Genomic DNA, 25,314 nt, shown 5'->3' with positions numbered 1-25,314 from the left:
GCAGCTCAGGAAGTGAGTTTATTAATCTGATTAATCAGAATGTCACCGAGGCTCAGACCTGATTAATATGCTAAACTAACCTGCAGAGAGTCTGACAGGAAGGACCCCCCCCACCCGTCCTGGTTGGTGGGGATTTTCCTTGTTTCTGACTCACACATATTTTCCTCTTATAGGATAAAATGCATCCCGAAGCTGTTTGCCCTCTGATTTCTTCTTCTGTGGTGGTTTTTCATAAAGTCTTGTGAGTCCAGCTCCTGTAGTGTAACGTAAACTATCCCCCCTCCCCCCGCAGCCTCAGGCCATCTACTGTAAAGACGTTCTGGACATCGAGCAGTTCTCCACAGTGAAAGGAGTGGAGTTGGAACCGAAAGATGAGTCTTTCTACAGCAAAGTTTCCACGGGCAGCGTCCCCATTCCCTGGCAGAACGAGGTGAGAGCAGAGAAATGCAGCTGTTGGTTTTTATGTGACGATAAAAGGAAATATTTAGCCTGACATCCCAGTCAGAATCACATGTGGAGGCTAAAAGTCTCTCTTATGGTCCTGTACCAGTCACCTCCCAGTAAGAACCCAGGTAGCAAGAACTGTTTGGCCCAGAAATGACCACGTCTGAGTTTTGTTTGGCCTTGACTTCATGTGTCGCTGCCGCCCCTCGGCCACATGTCCACCATGATGTGTAATCTGTCCAGGTCAGCTCCTTGTATCCGGACCACTTCTGCCCCACACAGCACTCCCCAGAGAGATTTCTGAATGAGATTGTTTGGATTTTAGTGGATAACCAGAAAGTTTTTATTGGTCTTCATTTTGTGATTTTTACTTGTTGCTGTTGATTTTATCCAAAGTGGTCACCATCATTAAATGACTTGGATAAAATCAGAGTACAGGGATGTTAGTTTTCCAACTGGATGTCAGAGTTATGTTACATGTCTCAGGTATGTTGTGTCCAACAGATGATTGAGACGGAGTGTTTCGCAGAGCTGAATGTTTTCCACCAGGACGGTGCCGTTTCTCCTGACCTGGACTGGAGAGGGCAGCCATCTCCTCCACCCAAACAGGGGCTGCTGCAGCGGCTCTTCGGCAGACAGGTCAGCTTCAACATTCACCGTGTTTTAAAAGTAAAGCATAGTTGTATGTAAACCCAGCCGTTGCCAGGTCTGCTGGCTTCTAGTGTCTTACATGTTTGTCTTGTTTTAGTTTTTGTTCCTTTTGTTTATAACTTAATCTTTAAAGCACCACTGGGTCTCAGTAATAACTATTTCCAGGGAAAATGAGCATTGTATTTTAGCTATTCATCATTGTGTTGTTCGACTTTAATGCATGACCTCAGACACAGAAAAGATTAAATCACCAGTTTCTACAGAAGCCTAGAATGGCCATAAATGCAGTTATTTTTGATGCCGTTATCAAGATCCCAAAGCTTGTTGTCATGAGAAGTAAAATTTTCTCATTACCGGGAAAATCAGGTTTTAATAAAAATGAATGACCTATGTTTTATTGGAGGGTTTTAGGATAATTAACCCTTTAATTTCCACTAGATCTTTTGCGTCTCCGATCACTATCGCTTATTACATCATCATCAGTGTCTGAGGAATGGTAGTAACTATGTGATGGATAGTTTACCCTTTAGGTGATCTATGGAAGTTTTCTAGACATTTGTATCTCGTCCAGGAGGTTTACAATCCAGCCACTAAGGCTATTTCCACATGTCACTGAAGCCAGTTCAGGTGTGAAAACACTGGCGAAAATTAGGAGAAAGGCTTCAGCATCCCCACGACATCGCTGTAGTACATACTACAAGGTGGTGGGGGGTACTAAAGAGTAACAATCCAAAGCTAGAGCAAAACAACGCATGAGCAGATAAAGGCTCACTGCGTGTTGCAGGAAGTTCACATCGGAAGCAGAGAAGAGAAGATAGCTGAGGATTCACTGCGAAGCAAAAGAGAAACATTTCTTTGGACTAATGAAGAAGCTGAGCTTCTTCAAAAAATGCTTGACTACAAAGCATAAAAAACTTGAGGAAGGGTGGATTGGGAATCGGCGCATGTTCGTCACATTGACGTCATATCCTCTAGTGGTAAGGCTTCGCTGTCCGCACGGTGCCGCAGACGGTAGAGGACTCAAACCTATCCACTTTGGTACCTGGCTTCAGACATGGTCGGTTTCATGGAGGCTAATCCCTGGCTTCATGGGGATGAAAAGGTGGTTTGCTAAAATACTTGTGCGGTTTTGTTGCAATCCTGCGTCGTGGGGATGGCCACTAAATGTAGTGTTTATTCAGAGACTCTATCTGGTAAATCCACAATGATCCATGATAACAGCATTATTCATCACATTTCCATCATAAAAAGATCACTATCACTAGTATGTTGCTAAGAGACCTCTATTTAGACCTGGACATGATGATGAAGCCACTTCCTGTCAAACTTTCCACCAATCAGAGAGCTTAGATTGACGGTAATGTCCAATCAGGAGCAGCAAAAGATCAACCAGTGAGCAGAAAGTTCTGTGTGTGTCTGAAAAGATGAAAAATAAAGCTCCTCTATGGCTGAAATAAAGCCAAGAAGACATTTCTGATGCACGGTGGCGCCACAAAGCAGCTGAGCTGGAGTTGGTTTAGTGAGGATAGCAGGTAAATAGTAGCAGAAATCACTGGAAAAGAGGAAAAAGTAGAAATATGGAAATAGTTTCTGTTGTGTGTTTGTTTCAATGCCAATATTTTTTCTTTTGAAAGCCAAGATTTGAGAGAATGATGTGCAGATGAGAAAAGGCTTGGTCACTGTTGATCTGTGTGTTATTTCTACAAAGTTCTGTTAGTAATAAATTCTGCTTCCTTCTTCTGGTCGGCCTTTATGCTGCTATATCTATTCATACCTTAATTTTACATCATTTTAGCCTCATAATCTGACAGCTGGTTTGGAGTTCTATGGATTAATTGTATAACTGATTATGAAATTTATGATTTATGAAAAAACAAAAAAGGCTTTTGTTTTGTTGTCATTTAGACCACATCATGCTAGGTCCTGTTTAAGATTATTCTGTACAGACTGGGTGCTTTAGCCACCTACTGTTTTTTCTTGGTATTACACCAAGAAAGGTTTTTATTTGCTTCAGCCCCTGATAATTTTAGTTAATAATCCAGTTATGTTTCTAAAGTTCATGGTAATCACAGGTTTGGATTAATGTGATCTGAGCTGTCGGTGACTCTGCTCTGTCTCGCCCTGCAGGACTGCTGTGGTAACTGCAGCGACAGCGACGAGGAGCCCACCAGGCTGTGACACACTCCTGCTCACACACACACGATCTCTTGTTTACAACTTTTGCACATTTGTATTTTTAAGGTAGTACTATCTCTAAATGTCAGAATGTATATTTTCAGCATAGCCATAAAGTTTATTGTTATTTAAAACATGTGCAAATGCCTTTGATGCGTTTAAAACTTGGGACAGAAACAGACTTTGTTCTTTTGCTTTTTGTCCACTCACACACTGAACTGGGAGCCCGTGCTGAGCGGCTCCACTGGAACAAACGCCTGCTGTAAAAGTGGCTTGCTCGAGGGCACTGCGGCAGTGTTTACTAAGGGAGGCCTGAACATTCCTCATCCTCATCCAGGAAAAGCAGGGACTGAACTGTGACCACTCCCCTTCACCCGCCCTTTGCGCAGCTTCCAACAACCTCTTCTCTTTTCATTCTGTTTGACATCATGAGTTTGAATTTTTCACATCAAAAAACAGAAAATTTGCCTCTGCTATATTTTTTTTTATTATTTTTTTTGTTAATTCTATCCGCATTTTTATGGTGGATTTCATGAGACAATCAACTTCTGGTGTCGGTGCAGCTTCAGTTGCTTTGGTTGGTACAACAGCAGTTTTCAGGCTGAAAAGATGTAACATTTTACAGAAACTCAGAGAATAAAATAACTAATTTATAAATTCTGATCACAGAGTTGCATTTACAAATATGAAGTGTGCCTTCCCCACATCTGAAGTGTGTTATGCTGGTTCCACAATGAGGTTTTGTTCTTGAACTGAGCGAAAACACAAGGAAATAAAAATAACTTAAGATTCCACAACTTCTGTTTCTTTTTAACAGAATGAAAACAGAATCCATTATTTCATAAGAAAAACAAAAGGAAAGAGGTTGCTGAATTTAGTAACGCACACATGCTTGATGGGAAGGTTCTTCATACATAGACCAGCCTTTACCAACCTGGGGGTCCCAAGATTATTTCAGGTGGTCTAGATCTAAGAAAAAATATATATAGCTACAGATTTTTATTAAGGCTGTCAAAATGAACTCGTTAATGCTGAGAGATTAATATGTGGAATTAACGTGTTAATTCTTTAATACATAAATGCATGTAGGTGCCTCGTCACAGCAGTGAACCGAACCCACCAAAAATACACGTTATCTTCCATATTTATAAAGTTTCTTACATTTAGAATTTTTATCGTCAGATGTCCAGAAACAAAGTTATTACTGGTTTTATTTTAAAAATCCAAATTTGGCCTTATCTCTGGCTGATTTCCGGCACATGGATGCTTTGATCCCAGCTGTGAACGTAATTCACCAAAAACCACGTCATCCTTCTTAATATGAAGATTCTGACCGTTATCAGACTAACTTATGGCTGGCTTGTGTATTTTACATTAGTTTGAAGCATCATTTGTGCTTCAGAAATCAACGCGACATGTGTGCGAGGTGCAGTATGACAGTAACCAGTAGGGGCAGTGTGGGGAAAAATACTGCAGATTTAACTAGAATGGAACCACAAATCAGTTTCCAAATCAAACCCTTTATGCCTGACCCCAAAAATAGGTCAGCAATTTAAAAAAGTTTAATCTGAAGTCTTTTTGTCCTCTTAAAAAGAAAAGTGCAATGTCAGAATTATTGTTCGTGTCCACCTGGGGGGAGAAACACACATCCGGTCGAAAACAACAGGGTTTCCAGCAGTGTGCACATCTCAGAAAGTGGATGTATCACATGTGATGGATGAGGTGTGAAATGAGGGGTTAAATTTAAAGCTCTTAATGAGATTATTTTCATTACTAGCAACAAATCAGCAATAATTAATAAATAAGTTTATATAAAAACTATAAATGCAAACATTTTCTACTGACGCATTGCGACTGAAATTGGATGAATTCTTGCTGGATGGTTAAAGGGTTAAATCTGGTTGGGATTATCTCTGACTTTCTGGAGAGGAAACAAAGTCAGCGTTGTGTACGATGGGATCTGATGGATGTTATTTGTGATGTGCCTTCCTACAGATGTAAATACAATCAGCTGACTCCTGCTCAGGAAGTTAAGGTCCACTAAATCCTCTCTGGGTCTCTGTAAAATTTCAGTTTCACAGGTTTTTCTTTGCTTTGGGGCCACTTCTTGCCTCCATCTATCCGCCTCTGCTCAGCTAGTGATAAGACGTCATACTGAAACTGGAACCAGAAAAACAGTAACTGAAGTTTCTTCCCAGAACATGGCCTCTGATTCTGAGCTATTAAAATTAAATACCTCTTAATGTACAACAGGCCGATGTGCCGCTTCTTCTTCCCCAGTCAAACCATCCAACAGATCCAGGAGAATAGTCTCCATCATCTTCTAAGTTACTTTAATTTTCTTCTTTTTACTGCAGGTATGGAACCTTTAATGTAAACTAAGTGCATTTCCCAAAGAATCATGTTAGAACAGATAAAACAAAAACATTTACTCAAACCAGTTTAGTCAGTGGTCACCTCAGTCTGGTTTCAATAACTGAAAAGTTTGACGCTTGTGTTCACCATCATGCACTGTTTTATACCTCAACAAGTCTTTTCATCATCTGTGGTCAAAACATTTAAAAAACTGGTTCTTTTAAACCAAACACGTGGATCCAAGGTCTTCTCCAAGGTGCCTTCAGGTTTTTTGAAGCTATACTTTTCCAGCATGTATTTATCTGATGTCATGCAGACCATGTGGGTACAATCCAATAGTTCAAATAAAATAAATAAATAAACTTTTGTCTGAATGTCCAGTTCAATCACTCCCTTGATCTCACTGGGAACTCTATGATAACAAAGATGGAAGAAATTCAGAAGGATTTTTTTCTAAAGAAAGGGAAAAATAAACACTGCAATAAAAGAAAACTTTCGCTCAACTTTCATTCAGATTGAAGAAATGATAAAGATGTTAAAATATATCATTCCACAAAAGTCTGTAAAGAACTTATGCTGGTGTTTTGCTTCACAGAAGATGCATCACAGGTGTAATTTCTGGAAAAAAAACGAACTACATTAGCTTGGCTATAGGTGCTCTCAATGATTGTTTTCTTACAGAGGCTGTAGGATATTTTCTGTCATTTTTCTTCACACTGTAAAACGTAACACTAGTTTTAATAGCATATTTCTAGTGGATAGAACTTCATCTGGCTAGTAATACTAATTTTAATTAAGTTATATGATCTTTGGAGGCAAAATGTTGAAAAAATTAATGCACTCAGGTTGAATTATTACCGATTAAAATAGGAACATGAGGAACGATGATGATGGAGGAGCGGGATTTCCCACAATGCTGTTCACTTCTTTTAACAATACATTTGAGAGTAATAGTGGAAATAACACAATATTTCTGTAAGTACTTTCTTGTTTTTCATTTTTACTTATTTGGTCCATCGATAATTCAAATGAAACAAAAAGGTTTCCATTGATTTCAGAAAGATGTTAAAGGGGCAATAAGCAGAAATTCATCATTTTTTAGATTGAAGTAATAAAAAATGGCTATCTGAGGAACTAGAGGTTTAATTTCATCTGGAGGAAAGCATGATGTCCAACACCATCTTTCAGCCTTGTGCTTACTAGCCAGTCCGGCTGCGTGTTCTTGTACATCCATATAAGTTCATGTACGTTCATGCGAATCTCCGTCTCCTTTCAGAGCTCTTGGCCCTCCATTCTATAAAAAGCTTCAGCCAGCTAGCAACGGCAGCGTGTAGTTTCAAAGCAAAATGACTGAGAGAGGCACGAAAAGTTACCAGCTAAAGAAAGGGATTGAACCTGGATTGACCTGGTGTTTCCAAATAGGAAAGCATTGCACGAACTAAAGAGGCTACACGTTGACTCGGAGCTAGCTCTTCTTCACGATATAAGTTACATCAACATGTTCCACAGAATGGAGATGGAGATAGATATCGATTTTCCAGTCATCCAAGTTAAAAAGCCTCAAAATTTTCTTCTTTAGATTTCTTTAACTTTTTGTTCTGTATTTAGGATCTCCTGGTGTGATGGAAACCAGTTCTCAGCTAAACAGACAAAAAGTTATTTAGGATAATAAAATGTAAAAAGAATAAAATAAAGTCATCCTTGATGATCTCTACTTCAAAGCTCCATGTTCTGGTTTCCATTCTGACCTCAGATCATTATAGTTTCAGTGTATAGACGACATGTTGTAGACATGTAAAAATACAGTTTACCTCTTAGAATGATGATGAAAATGAGGGATTTATAATTAATGTTGGTGTCATGTGACTGCTCTCCAGTTACTGCTCACCCTTGTGTTTAAAACCAGCTATCCAGGCAGCTGCAGCAGCGTCAGAGACGTCTGTGCTCTGACTTTTAGCAGAAACCCGCCCACACCGAGGTCCTGCTGCAAGGCAAGAGCAAGAAGGTGGACCTTAGATCATCATGTGTTGAGAATAAAAGCATCTCTTCTCATCTTCCACAACCTCATGAACTTACAGCAACTTCATCAAGTTCGCAAAAGCTTGACAAACTAAAACCATGTCAATTAACATTACTTAGAGAACAGGGACTGAACCTCGTTCCTCCAGACCCAAGTCCTCGTCTGTGACCCCCTCCCTATTTTAATGGGGCTTGGTTTTCTCTCCGTGTACTACAACTTCCTCCCAAAGACATGCTTGTTAAGCCTGGTGCACACATCAGGATGTTTTTAATCTTATGAGATTTTTTATGTTAGAGACCTCAAATGTGAAGATAAAGAATCAGGCATTTAACAGTTTTAATACTGTGTGTGGTGGCTCTGATAATCTAATCACAGAACAACACACACACAACGATGCTGTCCTCCGAGCCGGACATTTCACGTGACCAAACGTGGTCTAACAAAAACATAGAAGAGGAACCATAGCACCAACCGGCAAAAAACGAAGAAGAAGAAACATAGGAAGAACCGGAAAACACAACACACAGCATGGAAGGGGATATATAGAACAAGGGATGGTGGTCTTGGGACTATTGTTAACAGAAAAATCCAGAACTAAAAAAAAATAACAGACTGGAGAAAGCATGAACACGGACTTTATATCCTTCCTTGTTCCCCAGCCAGATTACTCTCTGATTGGCTACATTCCAATATACCTCACCATCCACACAGTCACAATTCGGGAGTCATCCCCGTTCCTCACACACATGAAGATACACATGTTCAATATTTCCGATTGTCGGCTACAACCCGTTTTGGAGCCGATTATCAGGACAAATCTGCTCCTAACACACCTCAGACTAAATGATAACTGTACAGAAAAATCTCATAAGACTCACGATAATCAGGTGTTTGCTGTCCTTGGTCAGGAAGAGGCTAAATCTGGCCAAAAATAGCCCGATAATCTTTATGTGTGTACCAGACTTTAGGTTGATTGGTGTTTCTAAATTTTCCCAAAGAGTGGGTGATCGTCTTTGCTGGACTGACGACCGGTCCAGGGTACCCTGCGTCTTACCCAGGAACCCCTGATAGGCTCCAACACCATTAATCCTACATTGAAGGGGTATATATACACACTACCGTTCAAAAGTTCGGGGTCGCTTTCCAATGGGATTCAATAGGGAAGTGACCCCAAACTGTTGAATGGTCGTGTATATATATATATATATATATATATATATATATATATATATATATATGATTTTCTATTAAACATTTTTTATAAAAATGATTTTGTTTAAATTATAAAATTACTTACTTATCCATTTTAATATATTTAGTTATTGATTTAAATTATTACCAAGTATGATTGTATAATTTTCTTAATATATTTTTCATTCATTAGATATTACCTGAAATATTGCTTCATTATCAAGGTCTGAAATAGCTTTATTTAAAGAAAAACAGAAAAGTTATTAATGAATATAATAAATAAATAAATGATTAGTATGGCTTTGAATGTAGAAGCTGTGAGGAATTGTGGGATGCTGTCTTTTCCATCATACAGGACCTTCCAGTGTTTCCGATGCTACGAGAAATAAAAGGAAGCCTTGAAACTCCTGAACGTTTCAAGAATTCAACCAGCTGGTAGATAATTTCAGGACGTAAAACACCTAAATAAACCCATTCAAGCAGAAGTTTGGTGTCTGTCCTCGAGGTGCTGGACCAGCTTTAATTCTCCTCCTGTCAGCAGGATGCGTTGGTGGACATTTAAAGTGTGCAGAGCTAAATAAAAACACACTGACTGGCTCACTGTCCACCTCAGGTCTGTCAGCTGTGGTTTAATAAAGATGGACAGGTAGGACAGAGTCAGCAGGACACGCTCTGCACCAGGCACTACTTTAGGGTTTGTTTTGTGATGGACTGAATTTTTCTCTGTCAGCATCTCTGTGTGTGTGTGTATTTATATATATGTATATATATAAATACACACACACGTTACAGGACAGCAGCACCATCTTATAAGGATTTCTCTCCTGCTTCCTCTGTTACCAATTGTCTGGCAAAATCTGGACAAATTCACCAGATTTAACCAGCCAATCACATGACAGCTACTCAACACATGTAATCATGTAGACATGGTGAAAACAACTCAGTGAAGTTCAAACTGAGCATCAGAATGAGGAAGAAAGGTGATTTAAGTGGCTTTGAACGTGGCATGGTTGTTGGTTTGAGTATTTACTGGGATTTTCACACACAACCATTTCTAGGGACAAACAGAAAATAAAATAATGAAAACATTTTTAAACAACTACAGATGAAATTTAATCAATTAAAATGCTGCAAAACTGGAGTCTAATGACTGACAAGACTCTGGTGGGGCGCAACAGAAACTGAGGAGAATTTATACAGAGGGAACTAACGAATGAATTAGAAGCAGGTGGGGTCATTAGGAAACAGAAAGCAGGTGTAACACAGGTGGAAGTTAGCTTAGCTTAGCTTAGCCGAAAACTAACAGGAACCTAACCAGAACTCAAACCCACAGATCAGGACAACTTCTTTTCTGTCCTTTACTCTGTTACCAAGGCAACTCTAAATCAGGAAGGAATCCAATGAAATTTGTATACTGCATGCACACACACACACACACAAACACACACTCGTTTATTCACCCACGCAGACACACCGAGGACAGCGTGTCTCCATTGAGCTGCTGGCCGTCGTGTTTGGAGGAGAAATGATCAAAGAAGGAGTGACAATGGAGCTGATTGCAGGTTACAGACCAGATCCCTCATCATGTAGGTAGAGATGAAGAGGGGTCCTCAGCTGCGTGGAGAGCTCTGAAACGCAGCCAGCAGGGAGGGGAGTGTGATATTTCAACCTCATTAAAACACGCTGAATAAACCGGTTAATTACAGCTTGCAGAGACTTCAAATGGAAGATTCATGATGTTAAAGTTCGCTTTTTACAGCTTTTAAGCATAACACAAAATACATGGACGGAGGATTTAATACAGACTTTAACTTTGCATGAGTTTAATAAAGATGAAGAGCAGTTTATTTAACAGCAGCGTGACTGGGTTCGTTTTTGAAAGCACAACAGTGTTACAGAAGTTTGTAAGAATGTAGAGAAATAATATGAAATTCAGCACAAAAAAAGTCTGAAGAAATGTCCTTAGATTAGCTTTAAAAAGCTGTTCATGCAGATTTCTTTTCTCTAAGTTAACGAGGTGACAGAGCACCATGTGCTGCCATCCGCTGCTTTTTAAAATGACTTTGATCCTCTGGTTCTGTTCCTTCATTACACTGACAGGTTAGAGTGAAGAAAACCACACTAAACCAGATCTACCAGCTCATCATCCACAGTAACGAACCAGTAAACCTCCCACTAACGGAGTCGTGTAAGAAGGCACGAAAAAAGAAGTAGTAAAGTTCATGTAACATTCAGTTTAACTTTATTTGTACAGTTCCATTCACAACAAAGATACTTTTACAGACACAATCCCAACAAATCTGTGATCCACATTAGTCAAAGTCAGTTTATTGTCACTTCTGCAGCATGTACAGGACAAACAGAGAATTTACAGTTATGGTTCTCTCAACCCTCGGTGCATGAAATAAGTCTAGTCACAACAGAACCAGAAACAGGAAGGAAAACCTTCATCAGAACCAGGACCAGGAAGGATGGCCATCTTCCTGGTCCAGCTGGGGTGGAGACGACAGGAGAGAGGGGTCAACTAGCAGCAGAACTCTGATCCAGTGATTCCTGAGAAAGAAGGAGAAAAACACAGATGAACAACAATGTCAGATGTTTCTACATGGAGAGTAAAGATAGCAGAGAGGAGCCCAGTGCATCATGGGATGTCCCCCAGCAGCCTCGGCCTATAGCAGCAGGACTAGAGGATGGATCAGGGTCACTAAGCCAGACCAGGAGAACGCAGCATGTCATCTATAGTTTGTATTCTGATAAATAAGTAGGGACCTATAAAGATTCCTGGAAAAGTTGATGGCTGGTGATTTATTGAAATATAAAGTCTGTAATCTCTAGTCCAAAGTAAAATTATTTCCAACTGGGAGAATTTTTTCATTATTTTTGTTTTGTACAAAGTTCTATTAAAGATATTCATAAAAAGAGATTATAAAAAGATATACAAGCGATAACCCATCAAGATCCGCAATGACCTGAGCTTGTTGGAAAATAAATAAATAAATAAATAAAAGATGGAAAAAAGGCAGCCTAAGGTAAGAAAGACAATAAAATTACTTCATGTTTTTTTTTTTTTTTATTGAGTTAAAGAATCTTTCAGCAGGAAAAACATCTCATTTCAGACTATATTACTTACAGGAATCAGAATCACTCCATTTTTACTGGAAAAAAGTGCAGCGAGAGAAATAAGTTTGGACCAAACTGGGTGACAGAGGACATTCAGGACGTCCTAGGTGGACGTCCAGCACAAAGACGTCCACTGTTAGAACAGCATGGTGTCATGGCCGTCGCCCACTCACACGTTTGTCAGCGCTGTGTCAGGCAGTTTTTCAGCGGCGACTCAGATCAGCTACGTGGCCTCGAACCCAGTCGGGCTTTGTTGTCCTCTTCCTCTCACACGGTCAGGCCACCGGGTCACATCATGTGTTCATTACTGGCGTGTTGTCAGCCATCATCTGGTCTGAGTCATTCACACTAGACTGGATGAGTCAGCCTATTCAGATCCTAAATTTAATTTATTCTTACAAAAATGTCTCATTTATAAAAAAGTGTGTTGAATTTTCTTTGTCATTTTTAACTCTTAAAACTACAAATTTTTAGTTATTTCATTAAAAATCCCTGTAGAAGCCAAAGTTTTTAATCCCAGTATAAACCAGTCTGTAGTAGCTGGAGCTTTTAATCCCAGTGTGCATCAGACATGATGTTTCTCAGCTGTCAGATTATGAGGCTAAAATGATGTAAAATGAATGTATCAATAGATGTAGCAGCATAAAGGCCGACCAGAAGAAGGAAGCAGAATTTATTACTAACAGAACTTTGTAGAAATAACACACAGATCAGCAGTGACCAAGCCTTTTCTCATCTGCACATCATTCTCTCAAGTCTTGGCTTTCAGGAGAAAAAATATTGGCATTGAAACAAACACACAACAGAAACTTTTTCCATATTTCCACTTTTTCCTCTTTTCCAGTTATTTCTGCTACTATTTACCTGCTGTCCTCACTAAACCAACTCCAGCTCAGCTGCTTTGTGGCGCCACCGTGCATAAGAAATGTCTTCTTGGCTTTATTCCAGCCATAGAGGAGCTTTTTTTTTCATCTTTTCAGACACACATAGAACTTCCTGCTCACTGGTTGATCTTTGGCTGCTCCTGATTGGACATTACCGTCAATCTAAGCTCTCTGATTGGTGGAAAGTTTGACAGGAAGTGGCTTCATCATCATGTCCAGGTCTAAATAGAGGTCTCTTAGCAACACAGTAGTGAAAGTTTTTTTTTATGATGAAAATGTGATGAATAATGCTGTTATCATGGATCATTGTGGATTTACCAGACACTGATCATTAGAGTTGTGATGGTGCTCTGGGGAGCCAGAAATCTGGTGGAGTTTTAGGGTTCAATGTTACATATTTTCATCCACTGTATTTTTATTAGCACTCAGTTCTCCCGGTTATTCTGGTTTCTACCTATGATCTGAAAAGCCAGCATGCATGTCTATAGTTTATCTTATTTCTTGGTTTCCCTGGCATGCTCCTGTTTACATAAACACTCACCAACCCCTTTTTCAGCTCCACCTGTTCAACTGCTTGTTAATACAAATATCTAATCAGCCAATCACATGACAGCATCTAGTCATACAGACATGGTGAAGACGACTGCTGAACTTCAAACTGAGCATCAGGATGAGGAAGAAAGGAGATTTAAGTGACTTTGAACATGACATGGTTGTTGGTGTGAGTATTTACTGGCATTATTTACTGGGTGTGGGGGATATTTTCTTGGCCCACTTTGGGACCCTTAGAACCAATGTGGCCTGATTTAACCACCACAGCCTACCTGAGTATTGTTGCTGACCATGTCCATCCCTTTATGACCACAGTGTAGCATTTTCTGATGGCTACTTCCAGCAGGATAAAGCACCATGTCACAAAGCTCAGATCATCTCCACCTGCTTTCTAGAACATGACAATGAGTTCACTGGACTCCAACGGCCTCCACAGTCACCAGGTCTCAGTCCAGTAGAGCAGCTTTGGGATGTGGTGGAACTGGAGATTCTCATCATGGATGCAGCTGACAAACCTGCAGCAACTGTGTGATGCTGTTATGTCAGTATGGAGCAAAACGTCTGAGGAAAGTTTTCCACCACCTTGTTCCATCTATCACACAAGAATTAAGGCAGTTCCGGGGGGAAAAGCAAAAAGGGAAGAAAAATGTTGCATAAGTAATGAAAATACATGTATTTTGAGGATGTTCAGAGAGCAGTAACACCAGGATGGAGGCTCTGAAAGTGGTTATAAAGATCAATCCATCCATATTCCATGAAACTACTGAGGGTCCCATCAGCCTCAGCGGTTCTGTTTAATTAGTTCTAATCAGGGTTTGAATGATCACACAGAGGACTAATTTATCTTCTGAGTTCTGTCTCTTCATGTCTAATCCCTTCATTATTACACTGTGAAACATTCAGCTCTTCATCATCTGGGATTACCATCATTATTATTTGTTGTGTAATATGTTATATGAGCCCGGAAACCAAATTAATCCCTTCGTCTCTGGTGTCTGGGATGAATTTTATAGGTTCTGGAAGTTTAAAAGCCAGAATCAAGCCTTTTTCCCTGGCTTTTAATTCAATGTGTTCCTTATAAAATTAATTATTATTATTTATTTAAAACTATTACCTTTATGTCTATTTTTAACTTGATTAATTATGTACCTATTATTCTCTATTCTGTTTATATCGTTTTATTTAGCTATATGCCAAAATAATTAAGTTTCAAATTCAAAATTTATTTATAAAGCATAAAAAACAAAAATAAAAACCATCTCTCTCTCTCTCTCTCTCTCTCTCTCTCTCTCTCTCTCTCTCTCTCTCACACACACACACACACACACACACACACACACACACCTTTATCTTAACTTAATTTTAATGGAAATAAACATCTGGCCTGATGCTGCTGTGTGGAAATGATATCTTGGGGATCTGTGAGCACCAGGAACCAGCTCATGACCACCCAGTTGGGGGCAGGGTGGGGTCCATAGGCTGCAGTGCAGGACCCCCAACCACCCAGACGAGGGTGATCTCCATGGTAACGACCCTTCAGCCCGAGTAGGCATAGCCCCGGCATGGAGGGTCTCCATGAGGAAACACTAGAGTTAAAAAAAGATATTAAAAAAAGAAGGAAAAAAAGTAAGTAGTAAAAGCAAAAATCAAATTAACCAAAATATTATGACAAATAACTGCAACATGTATGAAATAAACACAGAAAAGGGAACGCTACTTAAATAGGTAGTTTTTACAATAAATATGTATATAAATAATTAATTGAAATAAGTAAATTAATAAAAGTTATAATAAAATAAGTTAAATAAAATAGACTAATAGAAAGACAGCTAAGCTAAAAAGGTTTTAAGCTTCTTTTTAAACACATAAACAGTCTCTGCAGCCCTGCGGTTCTCTGGCAGGCTGTTCCACAGATGAAGGTCGTAGTGGTGGAACAAGGCCTTGCCTTACGTTATGGTTCTAACCTTAGGAACTGTTAAAAGGCCAGTACCCCGAGGACCCAGGGTCTGCGACGGCTCATAAATTAAAAGCAAGTCAGAAAAAAAGGAGGCCCAAGACCATTAAGTCATTTATAAATGATTACAAGAAGCTTACAATCAGTCCTGAACTGCATGGGGAGCCGATGCAGCGATTCTAAAACTGGTCTAGTGTTCCTGCCCTCTGGTCCTCGTCTGAACTCCAGCCTCTGAGTTCTGTGGTAATTGTAGGTTGAAAACAGTATTTTTGGGACGACCAGAGAGCAGGGCATTAATATAATCTAACCTGCTAGATATAAAAGCATCAGCGCGTTAGGGACATCGCCGGACTGATGTTTTTAAAATGAAAAAAATCCTGGTTTTAAGACATTTCTATGTGGAATAAAATCCAGCTCAGAGTCTAAACATCTTGTTGTGGATATTTGTAGTTCATTTTTAAGTTGCTCTTGTCATGAATCATTTGAAATCACTGAACATCTCGGAGCTTTGCTCTTTGGAAGGAAAATACTTAGTTCGCAGTTTGATTCCTGCTCCATGCAACCCACTCCTCATCCTCACACATCAGCAGCTCAGCGTGGGCGGGCTCCATCCGTGGAAACCACGTCAGCTGTGTAACCACTTCAAATGAGTTTTCACCTGCTGGGAACCTCAAACAGGACCAGCTATTTTTATATCCATCAGACCAAATTCAAACTGTTTCAACATCATTTCTCATCTCAGCTGGAGGAAAAACTCAATGCCAGCAGCAAAACCCACCAACAGATAACAGCAGTGTGCAGACCAGACTGGAACGACATCTGTGCACGGTGCTGGTTTTAGTGTTTAGACTGAAGTTAAACCTAAGTACAGTACCACACGACTGATTGCAACATAACACCTGAAGCCATTTAAAACTTTAAGTGATTCCAAATAAAAGGCATCGTATGGTTTCAAGTTAACCCTCTAGTTTTACTCTGTTAGCGTTTCAGATGGGATGTTCATGGGATAAAGAGTTTATAAAATGGCTGAAACTCTGGAATCTGCTTCTGAAAACGCTCCATGTAGAAGAAAGCATCACATCACCATTCATGTAGCAGCATTTTAAACAGAAGGAAAACCAAAAGATGGAAATTGGATTTATTTCAAAATCATCCTTTTAAATTTTCTAGTAAGCAAAGTGGAAAATGTCTTTATATTAGGATGGTAATTAAACAATAAATAATGTTTTCTGCACCAATTATGCTAAAATCTCCTCATTGGTCATAAACCTAATGCTGGGATATTGTTCATTGATCAAATTAACTGACTGACCAGTACTGACAGTAGATTTTCTGTAATATCTCTGACCCTTTTCTTAGATTCTTCTTTAGAAAATGATGAATTTATTTGTTTGAATTTCTCTATAAAATGTTTTAATATAATAGATTTAGTAAAAAAAAACTTAATTAAGATTACTGTTAATAATTAGATTTAAATTAAGTTATATGGACGTTGGAGTGCAAAAGGTTGAATAAATCAATGTATTTAAGGTGAAGTTTGTAAAAAAAATAAAGATGAGTACAAGAGAAATGGTGATGGAGGAGCTGGGGTGGGGGTAGGTGTGGGGTTGCACAATGCTGTTGACTTCTATTAGTAAATATTTAGGGGTAATTCATTGTATGAAACTTTGTACTTTAACTTTTATTTTAGGAGCTTAATGGTCTATTAAAAAACTTTTTAAAATGACTTTTTATAATTTTATTAATTTGGATAATCAATTATTCAAATCAAACAAAAATGACTTCTAGTGATTTTAGTTACAAAAAATAAAAAATAAACTGTCAATGTTCCAATCCTACAATCTAAAATGTCTCAGAGTTTCTATTGCTTACTTCTTCTTCTCTGTTATGATGAATAACAAAAAAGTATTTAGGAATAATAAAATGTAAAAAATAAAAAACAAAACATAATCTCAAGTCACCCAAGATGATCTCTACTTCAAAGCTCCATGTTCGGGCCTCCAAATTGACCTCAGATCAGCAATAATCCAGCTTTCACCATAGTTTCAGTGTATAGACAACATGTTCTAGACATAAAAATACAGATACCTGTATAATTTTATTAGTGTAAGTTTCATGTGTCTTCTCTCTAGTTACTGACCATTCCTGTGTTTAAAACCACTGATCCAGGCACCTGCTGCACCTCTGTGGTCGTCTGACACTATTTTAGTTAAAACCATGTCCACACCACGTTCCTGGTGTTTACCAAGTTTAAAACTATCGTTGATCAAGATTTAGTCTAATACTCATTTGGGTGCCATCCTTCATAGCACACAGTCATTCCGTTCTCATGTCACCCGGTCTGTCTATTTCCACCTTCGCAACATCAACCTCCTCTGGTCCTCCATCATTGTCCACTCTGCCTCCATCCTTGTTCAGTCGTGACACTTCACACAATGATTACTCTAACTTCCTCCTCTTTGGTTTCCCCCAGAAGTCCCTCTGCAAGCTCCAGCTGGTCCATAAATCATTACAAGAGCTCCCATCACATCTCCCCCTTCCAACGGCACCACTGGCTCCCAGTTACCCAAATAATTAAACTCCTCCTGTTCACTTTTAAGAGCATCCACAACCTCGCCCCTCTATATCTCTCTGACCTCGTCCAGATCACTCCTGCCTGTTCCTTAGATCGTCGTCCTCCATCCACCTCCGCCCACCTCTGCACCATGGGGAGTAGAGCTTTCAGCTGCTCTGCTCCCAAATTTTGGAACTCTTTACCACCTGACATCCGAAGTATTGACTCTCTTCCCATCTTCAAATCCAGACTCAAGATTCATCTGTTTAAGTTTGCCTTAAGTCCATCCACACTGTCCTCCATGTCTTCTTTTATGCTGATTTCATTCATTGGTATTTTATTTTCTAGTTGTAAAGTGTCCTTGAGTTTTTTTTTAAAGATGCTTCAAATAAAATGTATTCTTCTTCTTCTTCTTTTTATTTTCTTTTGCTTTTTTTTTCTTCTTATTATTTTCTTTTTATAGTCCCTTTTTAAAAAAAAACTACTCTTAATAACTATTAAATTCCAATAAATAATAGTTTTTATTAATTTAACTTTTGTAGCTTTTTTTTTTTTTTATTCACGTGCTGATCGGGTTAATTTCAATTTCCCTTAACAACACTATTGAGAAAAGAAACAAACAAAACAGCTTGTAATATTTTCATATACAAAAAGTATTTGTGTGTGTAGCATAGTTTAGCTCATACACTCATTATTTCTTTTTAGTTAATATCTTGTAAACAAAACAGCTTCACCTCAGAGATCCTGACAGATTTGCAAAGATTAGGTGGCTCCATTGCATTTCTAACAGAATAATGTTCTGACTTTGACTTGTTTATTCTGGAATATTCTTCTTTATGCCAGGCAGAACTTCAGTGTTTACGGTTGTTTTCTTGCTATTTTCTGTTGACTGTTTACACACAGTGTCTTGTGCTGTTATTCCCTGCTTTGATGAAAAATAATTAGCAATCAAATTCAAAATGAGGTAAAAAATTTTTTAATGAAATTATGAAATGCTGCACTTTCAACATCTGATGTGTTTATGTTCTGTTAGGAATAAATGTGGTTTAAGAGATTTGAGGATCATTGCATTTAGTTTATATTTACATTTTACACAATGTCTTATTTGTTTGGAAAGTTAGGGTTGTTTTTTTTATTTTGGTTTGGTTGCCAGATTTTAAAATTAGACTCAACATATACGATTGTGTCCCTGAACATGTGGAGAATTCCACATATATTTCTATATTTATGGCGACATGTAGACACACACAGGGTGAATTAAACTCGACACTTATTCTCATGTTTAGTTTTTCTTTAACAGTATTGTAACTCCTGTCAGAAGAGTTTAACCTGAAAATGAGAGCAGCACATTCTTCTTAGGACTGTAAGAATCTACTGTCATTTCTAAAGCTTTGATATACCCACAAGCCAAAAGCTTTGAGCTAAGAAGAATCAGTCTTTTGTTTGAGAGTTCAAAGAAGAACTTGAAGGAAACCCAGACCCTGAAGATCTTCTGTTCTTTGGCATTCAGACCACATAATTCCTCAATCCTGAGCAGTCAGGTGTCCCTGTAAGAGAAGCTGAAAGGCTTGAGTATACTTGAGAGAAAAAGCTGCTATCTGTGGCTAACCAAACCTAATCTCTGAATTATTAGGGTGCAAATAAAAGGAGTTTAACAGCCATTTGAAGAAGATTGGCAATGAAAACAATATTTCAGGACATTAAATCTACTGACTCTTTATTGTCTGTATCTGATACCTTATAGCTCCTAACATGAAGACAGAGCTGTCTACAGCAAAACTTCAGCTGAAGTTCCACAACAGCAGACAACAATTCAGCTAAGTCTACAGCCAGACTCTCAGAGAATGTTTTTTCCAGAACCCTCAAGGATTTAAGTAAAATTTCTGGAGGGATGGATTTTGGATACACAGCCATCATACAGACCAGAAACCTGAAAATGTTTTATTTACTGATCACAAATCGAGGAGATCTACAGAGGAAAAAAAAACCAAACATATCTGTCACTTTTTTTTATTAACAAACATTGTTTTTTTATGTAAATGTTACAGTCACAGTCAGAAAGGACAGTAAAAATCTTTGCAGCAGGTCATGCATCTGTCCAGTCTGGACAGGTTTGTCCTTGCTGGATTGTTGTGCACCTTGAAAAGAAAGTGCTTAATTACTGAAAGTTAATATTTTTCAAAAATGAAATCTCTAAATATAAGCCATAGAGTTATATAAATATAAACATACATGATATATAATATTAATAATAAAGGACACTTTTCATTTTTAATATTTTACATGATATAATAGCATAAAGTATAAACTGGTTATATGTGTTTCTGTAATGTTTGCCTTTTGGAAAATGTAAACAGTTTCATAATTTTATTAAAACTTTGACCTGTACATGTTTTTTCTTAAATCATCCACTTCATTACTTCAGTCATTTATTTATGTTTAATTTGTTATGGTGCCTTGTTTTATTAAACTAAATGTGGGAGTCAAACCTTTCATTTCCAAAAAACGAAATTAGCTAGTAGGTTAATATATGATGTAACTTTTTAACTAGGGTGGTAAATATTGTCAAATCATTTTAAACTCATCACAGTAAAACTGCAGGTCTCTGTATCCGTAGAAACATGCTTCTCCTTTGTTCAGGTCTCTGGTGATCCAGGGTTTTAACGTGGAAACATTCCACTGTTCTTGTTGGAACGATGCTGTCCACACAGATGTTGATATAACCTGTCACACACTCAGTCATGACACTGATGTCATTGCCATGTGGTTCACAGAGGACATTCCAGTCCATGGTCTCAAAACACCCCCTCAGATTTAGAGCATCATTTGTTCCCGTTAGGACAACGTCTCTTTCAGGGAAGGACTTGCATAGACACTTGCAAGACCATGCTAAATCACATACTGCAGTGGTTCCCAACCGTTTTTCATCCATATACTAAAAAGCCATGGACCCCCTGCCCCATCCCATGCTGAAACCATGTTTGGTTATATGCTTTCAAAAGTGAGATTCACACCATTAATAATATATTCCGGTTTAATCCTGTCTATTGATAAAGCCAAAGTTGAATGAATAACATACAGCCTTACTCTTTTCGTTAAAGTAGGGAAAATTTGTGCTCGTTAATCACAATCACTCTAATGTTTAAAGCCTCAGGGGCCCCCCCTGCTCTTTGATCAGTGGTTGGGAACCAGGTTGGGAACCACTGATCTGGGACCCCTTGGGGGTCCTGGACCCCAGGTTGGAAACCACTGACATACTGTCGCCATCACAACAGCATGGCTTTGCAGAACAAGAGTCTGGGTGCAGAACTAGCCTGACTGAAGTCCAGACTTTTCTCCAAGAAAAAACATTTAGAGCATCATGACACAAAAAATTGGCAACAAAGGTCCAGAACCTGTTGAGCCACTAGGATCCTGCCCCCAACCAGAATGGGACAACATTCCTCTCCTGAAACTTCAGCAACTGGTTTCCTCACTACCCAGACGTGTAGAAACAGTTGAAAAATGAAGAGCGGACATCACCCTGTTCCAGTTTATTTGAGACGTGTTACTACCATCTAATTCAAAATAAACTCATAGTTTGCATGGAATGGTAAAATGCCAAAGTTTCATCAGACATGTTTTTATGTTTAATTGGAAATAAAATATGAGTTTATGAGATTTGCAAATAATTATTTTCTGTGTTTATTGGCATTTTACTCAATATCCCAACCTTTTTGGAATTGGGTTATGCTATTGATTATTGTTTTACTCATGTTCACAAATGGATTCTTTTTTGCATGATAGAGCCTTAACCTGAATTTGTAGACTGCATGGCGAACTGTGTTCACAGACAATAATTTCTGGAAATGTTCCGGAGTCCATGCAATGACTTTCAGTTGAGAATTGTGTTTGTAACACTGCCTCCTAAGAGCCTGCGGGGTACAGTTATCCAGTTTGACCTTTAGCCTTGTCCTTAGGACACAGAAATTCTGCCTGTTTATCTGAATATTGGTGATTTTGATGATATTATACACTGTAGATAGTGGAATCTTTAAAGTCTTTGCAATGTTACATTGAAGGACATTTGTTAATTTTTTTGCCCAATTTGTACACACAGTTTGTCATAGATTAGCAAGCCTCTGCTTACCTTTGCAAATGAGAGGCTTTACCTCTCTGAAATGCTCCTTTCATACCCTTTCATGTTACTGACCTGTTGCTAATTGACCTAATTATTAATAATTTCTCCTTCAACTGTTTTTTTCTGTGCCTTTTATTTTTCCAGCCTTTTCTTGCCCATTTCTGAGATATGTTGCTCCCTTCAAATTCAAAATGAGCTCATATTCAAGGTTCTAGGAATTTTTATTATCCTGTGAATAATTTGTTGTACAGCCAGCAGTAAAAACAATCAGTCAGAACCACACAAACACCAATAAATATCTAAAAGGACTACGATATCTAAAAAAAAAAGGTAGAGCCTCCTGTTTAACAGGGCAATGGCTGCAGGGACAAGAATATTTATGTACGGAGTCCCCCAGGGGACACAGATAATTTTTTTTTGTTTTGTTTTGCATTAGCACGCAATACTTTTATAATAATAATAATAATAATAATAATAACATTAAACTTTTATTAGTCCCTCAGTAGGAAAATTGCTTTGTTGCAACATGTGCAGTAGCAGAAGCAGACACACACACACACACACACAAATAATAAGTAATATTAAGTAGAGTATATGGTCTGACAGGTATTCAAAATAAATACATTTAACAAATAAAATGTCTTTACACTGGAACAAATATATAAATAAGGCAGCTTCGCCTCCTCAACTGCCCTGCTGGTGTTGTGCTGTGGGTGGTGATCTAAGAATCCCTGTAACATGGCGGCTCAGGGCGCGCAAAGTAGTCTATGCCCCGGCTTTCTCTCTCCTGTTCTTCCATCTCCTATCTCACACTCCTCCACTGGGGATAGTGGGTCAACCTGGTGTAACATATTAAGATTGACAGAACTTCTTGATTTCTTTGAAGAGCTCACAGATAACAAGGTGACCAAAAAAGTGTAGTTCTATTATATTCCTGCAGTTTAAAAGGTTTCCCTATATAAAATAGTAAAGCCTTATTAGCCTGGCTGTAGTTACATGCATCCATAAGTAGATCCATTTTATCATGATGCAGTTAAATAAAAATGGCACAGAATGTAGATTTTACTGTATTTTGAAAGATCATACTCTAAAAACTAAAAACCACTAATTAAAAGTTTTTAAAGAATGCACTAGTGAAAACCATCAACAACAAATATTATAGTAAACCCTATAATACTTAAAAGGTTCCAGGATCTTTCAGATGCAGTCAGATTATGTCTGAAGTGGAAATGAAGGATCTCACATGAAGCCAAATCAATGATATAAGCTATGATAACAACATCATAGGCTCCTAAAACAGTTGTTCATTTTCAGTGTTAAAGGTGGGGCAACATGGCTCAGTGGGTAGAGTGGTCGTCCTGTAGTCCAAGGGTTGCCGGTTCGATCCCTGCCCTTCAAGTTCATGTCGAGGTGTCCCTGAGCAAGACACTGAACCCCTAGTTGCTCCTGATGGGCCATGGTTGAGCGCCTTACCTGGCAGCTTCCGCCATCAGTGTGTAAGTGATGAACTACACTTACCAGAAGTTCAGTTTCCCACCACTGGCACCATGGCTGCCACAAGTCTCTCCTCCTTCCTCCCCTTCCCCTCCTACACCTGCCGGCCACCTCCATCACCTGCGGCTGATTCTGATGCTGCTGAGGAAACTCCACCACTAGCAGCAATATGTTGTGTTATTTTAACACATTTAGCCTGAAAGGCTTGCCTCTTTCTGTCTCGAATTTTTTCTGCACCTCTTTTACGTTTTTCGTTGTCCATCTTGTTCTCTGTCTCTCCCTGTATGATTGACTGACCGTGGCCCAAGAGGGAGGGGCATCAGCCCTCGGCTGTAATTGGTCCAGCCCAAAATCAATCATGACTAGTAATTCGATCAGATTTGTGTACCAATAGGTATCATACCTTTTATAATTAGTACCATTAGTAGTCTAAAATAAAAAAAAAAATAAAAAAAGAAAAGGCCCAGCCTAAAATCCCTGTCGGCCCACCGGGCAAGTGCCTGGAATGCCTGATGGCCAGTCCAGCACTGCGTCGGACACTCCATAGACTACGTAGTCTGCACACTTTGAAGTGTGTAGACTCTGAATTGGGACAAAGCAGTCATTGTAGAAAGGCCAGAAAGCTAAGAGCTAGCTGTCTGAAGCGAAATTTATGTTAACATGCATGTTAGGCGTAAAAGATTCTGGGTGCACAGCCATCATACAGACTAAAAAGCTAACTGCTAGCTTTGTGAAGCGGGATTTTTGCTAACATTTACATTGAAGTGAAGGAATTAAGGTACACAGCCATTGTAAGGACACCAGAAAGCTAACAGCTAGTTATTTGAAGTGGAATAGCACGCACCTTCAGAGTGAAGGATTAGGGTAAATATACGCTAATGGCTAGCTATCTGAATTCAAATTTATGCTAACATACCTTGTTTGCTTGTGTCATCTGCTTAAATTAGTTCACAGGCATTGCCTTATTATTATTATTTAGTTTTTATATGTTTTATACTTTTCATTTCTACATTTTATATTCAGTACTTTGGTTGTTGTTGTTAATTTTAAAGTTATTTATAAATAAAGTTGGCTTGGTTAAACACACCTGGAGCCCAGAACAGGTTGGTTGCTCTTGGAATAACACAGTATTGTCAAACACGACAGAAAAAAGTAATTTACTGTAACTCTAAACACGTCTGCAGAGTACTTCCACGAATCTGCTGAGCAGCTTCAAATATTCATGAGCAACAACAGTGTTGATAACACTGCAGACTTTTAGTTTCCAGGTATTAGACCACTCCCTACAGACGTTACATAGCTCTCTTTACGCAGTCTGCCGTCACAGCAAAGTGATCATAACCTCAGCTCATTGTGTTGGAGGGAGACTCCCAGTGGAACGATGGGTCATCAGCCTCCTGAAATATCTCTGTTCTCTGGAAATCCCCTGCTCCAGGAAAAGACCAATACTGTGAGGTTAAAAATGTGTGTGTGTGTGTGTGTGTGTGTTTGCATGTTCATCCTGCCATGAACAGACTGATCTCTATGAGGCAGGAAATGTTTCAGTGTTCATCTCAACAGGCTTGTGTTCATTTAATATATGTTGTTCTATATATTTTTTGTTTCCTTTATATCTACATGTTGTAATTTAGTTTTGGTGTACTGTTGTGTTTATCACTGCTGAACAGTGGCCAAGAAACTCTTAAGATTTAGATTTCATGATTTTTTTCCTGTTTTAATTAAATAACTTGCTGTCTTATAAATAAAGTTTAATCAAATAAATAAATAACCCACCTAGTGTTGTAGTGTCTACTTATTAGC

General features: G+C 38.6%; 1 protein-coding gene across 1 annotated transcript in view; it reads left to right on the top strand.

The window, feature by feature from the left end:
• The window catches only part of grk6 (G protein-coupled receptor kinase 6), an 87,432-nt gene extending 83,695 nt beyond the window's left edge, over positions 1-3,737 (top strand). The window contains exons 14-16 of the mRNA XM_042008673.1: positions 293-430; positions 949-1,083; positions 3,223-3,737. Of these exons, the coding sequence (XP_041864607.1) occupies positions 293-430; positions 949-1,083; positions 3,223-3,273 (324 nt within the window). The 3' untranslated portion in view covers positions 3,274-3,737. The remainder of the gene's footprint in view (positions 1-292; positions 431-948; positions 1,084-3,222) is intronic.
• Positions 3,738-25,314: the final 21,577 nt, after the last annotated feature.

This window comes from Melanotaenia boesemani, chromosome 15 (assembly GCF_017639745.1).
Source record: "Melanotaenia boesemani isolate fMelBoe1 chromosome 15, fMelBoe1.pri, whole genome shotgun sequence".
Taxonomy (NCBI): Eukaryota; Metazoa; Chordata; class Actinopteri; order Atheriniformes; family Melanotaeniidae; genus Melanotaenia; species Melanotaenia boesemani.
This window is presented reverse-complemented; position numbering and strand designations above follow the sequence as displayed.